Consider the following 9,397-nt stretch of genomic DNA (forward strand, 5'->3'; position numbering starts at 1 on the left):
ACCGTAGAAGAAACACAGGTCAAAGACTCGATCTCGCCCCCTACAGTGCAATTCGGCTAGGTATACATCTGCGCTAAATTATCAAGGTGAAAGTCATCATAGCTTGCGTAGTATAGACCCAGCTCCCAACCCAACTTTGAGAATAGATTAACGGCGATATTTTTTTTTATCGCCGACAAGAGTCTCACGTTAACGCAGCACGTTAACGCCGATAACGGCCCACCACTAGTTTTTACATAGAATTCAATGTCATTTAACATTCAAGACAATTAAACAATGGAATTATCCTGTAAAAAAACGATAATTCCTCATTAAACCAATTTACAGAATAAAACCTTTATTTATTTTTAATAAAAGTAATTTACTCTATTTTTATGGTATTTACACTTAATATAGAAAAACAAGAAAGGTCTGTAAAATAATACAATACATTTCTGTGAAAAAACCTTTTTTTTTACAGTGTATAAAGGCCGATCAGGAGAGCTGGATCTGATCGATATGGACATAAACGCGAATGAAGTGTAACCGGACGCGAGAGAGAGATCAGATCAGCTGCTGAGTCTGAGACATGCAGCTCTGCATGATCACCTGAAGCTCCGCCCTCTGTTTAGCGAGCTGACCGGACTGCGCAAAATGCGCATATGAAGTGTCATGAACGCAAGAAATCATACCCTCGTGGGGGCGCGCTCATGTGATTGGCTTAGAATGAAGGAGACATCTGATTGGCTATAGATGAGAGAAATTACAAGTACGAATCGGGTGAGCGTCAGGGGAGTCTCAAAAAACCCACAGACTAATGCAAAGCGATCCGTGCACAGAAAGCGGTTTGTGTTTGCAGGTTCAGGGGATTTAAACAGAAAACAAATATGTGTGGATCAAAAATACATATGTAAAACTTTTTTCTGTGTTTGGATTTTATTTACATGTATATGAAACGGAACACATTTGTGTGTGCATTGAAAAACACAAGTGTGGATCCGGAAATACAAGTGTGAATCCTTTTGCGGATCATGAAATACCAGTGTGAATCCTTCTGTGTGCATGTGTGTATTATGACACTGTTCTGAGCCCATACTTCGTGAGCGCTGACAGACGAGTTGGGATCTCACAGCGTTTATCAACTTTTTTCTTACTCAATATCAAGCCACACTTATTGTTTTTACTTAGGCTGTGAGTGTTTGTGTGTGCTCACGATGAGTTTGGCTGTGTTTAGGTGTGTATCGCCAATCAGAAAACCACACCGCCACAGAGCGCACACTGCAGCTCAGACTGCAGCTGGGAGCTTCTCAACGTCCCGACCAATCAGAGCACACTGGGCTCACAGGGAAGGGGGGGGGAGCTCCAACAAGGCGTTTAGGACAGAGTGAAATTCAGTGAATACATGTAGATGCTGTATGAGAAACCAATGTGATTTTGGAACATTGCACAATATAAATCTATTTTAGTATACCTCAACAATGGAATTATGATCTGTGGAAATGGCCATGCATGTCAGGGGATATGACCTTTAACATCACTAGAATTTGATCACAACAATAGCATGGATGCAATGTAGTCCTCTTCTCACTTTCACTTATTTCATAATACACGTTTTGCATTCTAAATCAAGTAAATACAAAACTGTAGTTTCAAAATTGTTGTATACGTGATGTTTTGATTATTTTTATTAGTTTGTCGTTCTTGATTTTCAGATTTGCCAAGCAGATCGAAAACCTTTGATGCAGTGGACCTGTAAGTTCTGCTCATTTTTCATTATCATAACATTTGGCAAATATTATTGTTCTACTTTTTTTACCGAATAATCAATTAGTAAACAAAACGTTGCAGCAATAATCAAACAATATTATATTAATTATAGAGGCCTGAAATCTCAGCATACAATAGTATATTGTTGTGGGCTATCAGTGTACCCTGCCTTTCTATCTAAGCCATAGTGGTTGCCTGCTTGCACAATTGTTATGATTTAAACTAATGTCTTCCTAATGTGCTGGTTTTCCATCTCCTACCCCACCCCCTTCTCTACTTTTTCAGGTATTTGCCAAATTTAATCGGATTACCAGTCGGAACCTCGAGGCAGACTTCTTTGAGGCTCTGGACCAGCACACCCCACGTTTCATCCAACTGTTCAAGTAAAAAAAAGGATCAGTTGAACAGAAACTGACAGAGTTGATGCAGAGCATCAACTGGCCGGTAAGTAATATAACTTTGCAACTTTTTGTCACATACATTGATGACGATATGATACTACTTCAAAAGCCTTCTAAAATAATTAAAACAACCCCTCAAAAAGATGGAAAAGGCCAAAATGTTTCATCTTGTGAGTTTGTCATTTAATCTCATCTTTATCTTCTTTATCTCTATCATTAGACACCGGACGTGACTGAACAGCGCTCTGTTGCCCTCAAAGGCACTGCAACGACTCCAGGGATTTCTTCAAGACATGCTTTGTAAGTACTTGAAAACATAAAAACTGTTTGGTTTGTATTTATTGAAAAGTCATATCCCCTATTTACACAAACTTGCCACCAAAAGATTTAATTTGGTGTGTTCAAAATACTGTACACTAAATGACCATGACCAGGAATCTAGATTAGAAATGAGGTGTAAAATAATTGTACGTTCCTAGCTGTATTTGCATCCATAGCATTAGTTTCCTCATACCACATTTACAGCACCTTTTTGGATATCATGTTACAACGCAGTTTGAGTGTGTACTTGAGCTACATTTTTTAGCAAATACTTTAATGCAAATGCAACATGAATGTTTTCATAGGAATACCTACTCTAATAGGTAGCGGTGATAGTCTAAATAACGTGTTTTTCTTTGCAGGATACAACGAGAGATGAGGCCCTATCATCCGTCGCTGTTGGTGTGCTGACTGTTTTCAGCGAAGACAGTCCTCAGGAGGGTCCAAGCTCAATCCACCTCGAACCCATCTCCACTGACATTGTGCTTGAGGGAGGTATTGTGATGGAAAAGATCAGAAACTTTCCACAGGCAGTTTGCCTGTTATTTGGCCTGATATATGCTTTGCATTTAGATTACCCAAAATGGATGGCAAATACTCTGTTGTTTGTTCAAAGAGTGATGCTTGGACTGGGAACCAAAGCTCTCTCACCTAAACTGTTAACTTTGAGAAACGCTCTACTGGATTAGACCTTAGTCAAGATAGTCATCAACTATCAGATAGAACTTGGCACTTAAAAAAGTTGCACCGTTAAATGTTATGACAAAAGTTTGTTACTCTGGGGAAACTGTTATAACTCTGTTAATTGTTGAGAGCAAAGTACTTTCTAACATATTCCACTTTTTTTTTTCTCACTTTTTTAAAACTATTTTTCTTTTTGTATTACTTTTAATATAGTATATTTTTATATTGTTTTAATATTGTCTGCTTATCTGTATTATTGTGTTGCATTGTTGGAGAAGCCTGTGACCTAAGATTTTCAACGACATAATTGACCTTTCGCAAAGCCACGCCCCTAAATGCCCGTTGTCCAATCATATTCGATCACGTGCGCGGCTCCCTGTGGAAGTCCGACAAGCTTAGCGTTCAAATTCATTGCGAAAATGGTGAAGCGTTGTGCTTATGGTCTTTGCAAATCGGATAGCAGATATCCCATAAGCTTAGAGGGGGGGGGGGGGGGGGGGGTGATATTTTACCCGTTTCCTAAACCCAAAACCCGAGAGGAGAGATGCCGCCAGTGGATAAAGAAATGCGGCAGGCCCCATGCCCAGCTGAATATGGCGAATATCAACAAACACAAATACGTTTGCTCCAAGGTAAATACGTGCTAACGTAGCTAGCTAGCTAGCAAAGATTACATTCACAAATTAACTAACTAATTTAATTAACTAATTTCATTAACTAACGTTAGCTAAAGTCACACGACTACAGGTGTAAGCTGTGTGCTTATAGGTCGTTTTGACCATGTATATCACTTGATGCATAATAATTTCTGAACAGCTGAGCTCCGTTATTAGTCTATCTGTGGTCAAAGTACAAACAAGAAAGCCAACAGGCAATCATTCATTTATATTGTGCTTTAATCTTTGTAGCATTTTGTTAATGGAAAGCCTACTGCCGACTTCCCTAATCCTGCTGCACAAGTGGGCACCCCGACCCCCACAAAGGAACAACAAGGTGGATGCAGAAAGCCACCAAGGAAACGGTAGTTAACTTTAGACAAACTACAACATTTCATGCCTCTTGTGATTGTATTGTTTTATTCCAAAATAATAATAATAATTCCGTCGAATTTGACATACAGCTCATGTGGTTTTTCACATGTGCGACCTGTATGCAAGTGCCTCTATTGATGTTGTGCCTCCCTCTTTTCTAATGTTTATACTATGGATATAACCCTCCATAGTGTATTGTAGCCCCTTTTGTCGGGACCTGGAGGATATTGCTGCGTTATTGCTCCAAAATGAGTCTGTTAAGGCGACTCCGACGTTACGGAGACCCTCCATTATGGCTTTGTTTAACGCATCTGGCTCTCAGCTTGTCGGACTAGCAACAGTAACCAAGGGGGGGCGTGGATTTGCGAAAGGTCAATTACTATTAGCTATGTTAGTTTTACAATAAAGAACCTCGCTCCATCATTGTTCTGCGGACACTGTTTTGCACGACCCATTTGCATGTAGGATCCTAGTTCTATAAGACATTGAAAAAGTAACACACACCAAGGGTTGTGATGCTTTGCTGATACAGGAAGCAGACTTGATGGCAAAAACTAAATGAAGCATACTCTTTATGAAGAATACTGTTTAGACCACAATCCATAACCTTGGCTGCACAGTCAGTCCTCTCTTACACATTTTTCCTTCAAAACTCTGATCTGTAGATACATTTAAAAAATATGCAGTCTTCCCCTCATCACACCAACCCTTAATGAGCAATAATTCCTAAAGATAAGTTTTACAGAAGCTTCTTGAGACGACACATCTTTCAACTCATTATACTGTAAAGTCATCCATAATCTCATCCTTCAAGCGGATTATGTCCGTCATAATTGTATAAGATACAAAAATAGAAATGTTGGCAAAATATTGTTAGAACATTGCATAAGGACTCCCTGTTTTTTTACTTTATTTTGATTAGAATATACAACTAAACCAGACGTTATAAAAACGTTATAACTGGCATCCTTTATGTTTTTCAGCTGGAAGTACATTCCCCATATCAGATACTAGAAGATAGGGAGATGTTGTAATCCATCATAGAGCTCCCTTTTAAACTGTCAAATTTCCTCCAAATGTCTCCACATTGCACTTCCCCGGAGTTAAACAAAAAATTACATCCCTTTAGAAATAAGTCTGCACTTGCTATAAATGTCCTTCACATGCAGAAATGTTCCTTCTCTCCTACTAAATTCCTTTGTATTTGCATAAATGGCCACACTTATCAAAAAAAGTATGATTTCCTCACTCCAACCCTTTGCCAAAATGGCGAGAGCTCACAAAAAAGTGCATATAATATTAAACTATTTTCAGAATCTCCTCATACAGAAGGTTTCAGTGGCAGCCCACAGAAGTACACACACACACACACACACACACACACACACACACACACACACACACACACACACACACACACACACACACACACACACACACACAGTCAGTATAAATCCCTTCCAGGTGACAGCAGTGCATCTTTTATCAGCCAGAGGCCTTCCTAATTACCTGCTGCTGCTCCATAATTACTGTCTGATATCTGGAAAAAATAACCTCTCACAGCGAGACGCTCCGTCTCTTTGTGCCTTCCCCTCTGCAAACCCCATTTATATTCCAGTACAAATATCCCTTTGTCTATTTCTGTCGATATGTGGCTTGTTCCATGGTGCTCAAAGACGCTGGTTGGCCGTCAGGCATCATTAATATTACCCAAGCTGCTCTCATCTCTTATTTCAAAACTGGAAAATGATCACGCAAGACCATATTTTTCTTTCTTTCCTCAAGTTTTCAAGGAAACACCAGCATGCACCTGTATGTTTCCCCTCATGCAGCATGTCCCCCTCAACAAACCCCCTGTAAACAACTGTATTGTCTAGTTTATTATGGAGGTTTCATGGCCTCAACCACCATAATATATATTATATATATATAATATATATATATTAACTTCTGTGAGGAAAACGTCGTACCCACCAGCACTGTACGGTGTTTTCCCAGCAACAAACCCTGGATTACCCCTGAAATAAAGGCTCTCCTGAAGGACAACAAGAGGGCCTTCAGATCTGGTAACAGAGAGGAGCTGAAGACTGTACAGAGGGAGCTGAGGTGGAAAATCAGAGAGGGGAAAAACAGCTACAGGAAGAGGATGGAGGAACAGCTGCTGCAGAGGAACGTCAGTGGAGTCTGGAGAGGCCTGAAAACCATCTCTGGCTACAAAGAGCCAGACTCCCAGGTCCCAGGTTCAACAAATTTGATCAGTCATGCGCTTCAGACTGCGCCAACACTCCCCCCCGACACCAGTGAACATCCAGGGAGCAGACATTGAGATTTTTAAATCTTACAAATACCTGGGTGTTCATCTGAACAATAAACTGGACCTGACTGATCATTCTGCTGCTCTGTACAAGAAGGGACAGAGCAGACTCTTTCTGCTGAGGAGACTGAGGTCTTTTGGGGTGCAGGGGGCACTCCTTCAGACCGTCTTTGACTCTGTTGTGGCATCAGCCATTTTCTATGGTGTGGCCTGCTGGGGAAGCAGCATCTCGGCTGCTGACAGGAAGAGACTGAACAGACTGGTAAGGAAGGCCAGCTCTGTCCTGGGGAGTCCTCTGGACACTGTGGAGGAGGTGGGAGAAAGCAGTCCTCTGGACACTGTGGAGGTGGTGGGAGACGGGAGTCCTCTGGACGCTGTGGAGGTGGTGGAAGACAGGAGAATGGCCGACAAGCTGTCCTCCCTGCTGGACAATATGTCCCACCCCCTCCAGGACACCCTGTCCTCACTGTGCAGCACCTTCAGCGACAGGCTGCTGCACCCCACCTGTCACACGGAGAGATACGGCAGGTCCTTCCTTCCTGCAGCGGTCAGACTTTACAACCAGCACTGCCCCTAGTAGACCCTCCTACACACACCAAAACACCCCCTTGCTGCTAAATACAAACCAACTTTGTGCAATATGTGCTATATGTGCAATATATATATGCCATTAATAACTGTGTAATTTATACCTGGCTAGATTGTGTAACTTGCTGCTGTTAAATAACGTCAAACTATGTGCAATATGTGATTTATGTGTAATATATACTTTATATACATATGCCATCTTTAATAACTGTAATATATACCGGGCTGCTAAATCCTAAGAACTGCTAAAGAATTTTATTTGTAGATTTTATTTGTTTTTGATCTTTGATTCTGATTCATAAAGATGTGGGGCACATCTCTGTTCCCAAGGTCCTATGTTCCCCCTCCAATATTTTTCAAAACACACTAAGTAAATCTTTCCAAACGTCTTATTCGGTCCAACTTATTTTCCCATGACCATATGTTCAACTACGTTCCCTTTGATGAGTTTCCACAATAGCCTATGTCCTATAAAGCAATTACAGGGTTAGGGAGACATCTTTTCTAGGTTCTGTAGGGTATTTTAGCTCTGATCCCAGGATCTGCTGAAAAGAGTCCAAGTTAACAGCGTTTAATCAAACAATGAGACGATGATACAATTAAATTGCAAAATGGTTGCACTCGGCCACAAGTATGCTCTTCCGTCCACTCGCCTAGATCGACGGCTGGAAAAGAGACCGACTTCCTGTTGGCTTCCCATATTATCATCCGTAGTGTTCTCTTATCGGCTTAGCGTTGACGGGGGCGGGTCCAAGGCATGTCCTGTTGTTTTCTGATGTTAATATTACACTCTTCTAATATCTGTTGGTCATTTAAACATTCCCTATAATAGTATTGCAGCGTAATTAAGTGAGGGTTAAAGACAGTGTGTTTAGTGTGCAACACCACATGTAATTTCTCCTTATATTCACATACATGATAAACAATTAGTTACATGCTAATGCTACAAACAACACCCGGTCCAGAAGTCCGCGGTGTCCCACATATTCAGTCCGTGGGAAAACACTACTAAAGTATATAATATTATTTAAAGTTCCGGCAAAATATATTGATTTACTTCTTAAAATTCCTACTGTTCTCCTATCTGCAGGACAACGGCTGTTTTGTGTCAGTTCTTAGTTAAAAATCTGAGAAAAATATCAATGACTTATGGAGTTCCCCAAGGGTCCATTCTTGGCCCAGCTCTATTTAACATCTTTATGCTCCCAGTAGCTCACATCTTGGAAAACAACAAAAATCCTGCATTAATTTACCAGACAACACTCGCTATTATTGGTCATACGAACATAGCTACAGTGTAGTTATGACGATAAAAATATTAGGTCACAGGCTCCTCCAACAGTGCAACACAATAAAACAGCAAAACATTAAAAAAAAGAAATAGTTCAAGTAAATACAAAGAGAAAAATAGTAAAAGATATTTGAATATGATATATTAGATAAATAACTTCTAAGTAGCTGCCAAATGAATGTTATGGATGTTGTTTCAAAGTTCAGGTGTTTAATAGTCTTCTGGCCTGTGGGATGAAGCTGTTCCTGAGTCTGGTGGTTTTAGTCTGGATGCTGCAGTACCGCCTGCCAGACGGCAGCAGACTGAACAGTTTGTGGCTGGGGTGATGGGGGTCATTTATAATCCTGAGGGATTTCTTCCTGAGCCGCTGGGAGTAAAGGTCCTCCATGGATGGCAGCGTCGACCTGGTGATGTTCTGTGCAGCTTTCACCACCCTCTGTAAAGCCTTACGATTGAGGGCGGTGCAGCTGCCGTACCAGGATGCGATGCAGCCAGTCAGGATGCTCTCTATGGTGCACCTGTAGAAGGTCAGGATGCTCTCTATGGTGCACCTGTAGAAGGTCAGGATGCTCTCTATGGTGCACCTGTAGAAGGTCAGGATCCTCTCTATGGCGCACCTGTAGAAGGTCAGGATCCTCTCTATGGTGCACCTGTAGAAGGATCCTCTCTATGGTGCACCTGTAGGAGGTCAGGATCCTCTCTATGGTGCACCTGTAGAAGGATCCTCTCTATGGAGCACCTGTAGAAGGTCAGGATGCTCTCTATGGAGCACCTGTAGAAGGTCAGGATGCTCTCTATGGTGCACCTGTAGAATGATCCTCTCTGTGGAGCACCTGTAGAAGGTCAGGATGCTCTCTATGGAGCACCTGTAGAAGGTCAGGATGCCCTCTATGGTGCACCTGTAGAAGGATCCTCTCTGTGGAGCACCTGTAGAAGGTCAGGATGCTCTCTATGGTGCACCTGTAGAAGAATCCTCTCTATGGAGCACCTGTAAAAGGTCAGGATGCTCTCTATGGAGCAC

The 9,397-nt window shown here is 41.5% G+C and overlaps 1 protein-coding gene across 1 annotated transcript; it reads left to right on the forward strand.

Annotated features, from left to right (window-relative positions):
* Positions 1–3,637: 3,637 nt before the first annotated feature.
* Positions 3,638–7,189, forward strand: LOC307033246 (uncharacterized protein). Its single transcript, XM_079671650.1, has 2 exons — positions 3,638–3,784; positions 4,061–7,189. Exon 2 carries the CDS (start codon positions 6,445–6,447, stop codon positions 7,072–7,074), a length of 630 nt encoding a protein of 209 aa, XP_079527776.1. The 5' UTR covers positions 3,638–3,784; positions 4,061–6,444; the 3' UTR covers positions 7,075–7,189.
* Positions 7,190–9,397: the final 2,208 nt, after the last annotated feature.

This window comes from Notothenia rossii (genome assembly GCF_949606895.1).
Source record: "Notothenia rossii genome assembly, chromosome: 3".
Lineage (NCBI taxonomy): Eukaryota > Metazoa > Chordata > Actinopteri > Perciformes > Nototheniidae > Notothenia > Notothenia rossii.

Coding starts and splice junctions, on each gene's coding strand:
- LOC307033246 (XM_079671650.1), top strand. CDS start 6,445: ATGCGCTTCAGACTGCGCCAACACTCCCCCCCGACACCAGTGAACATC.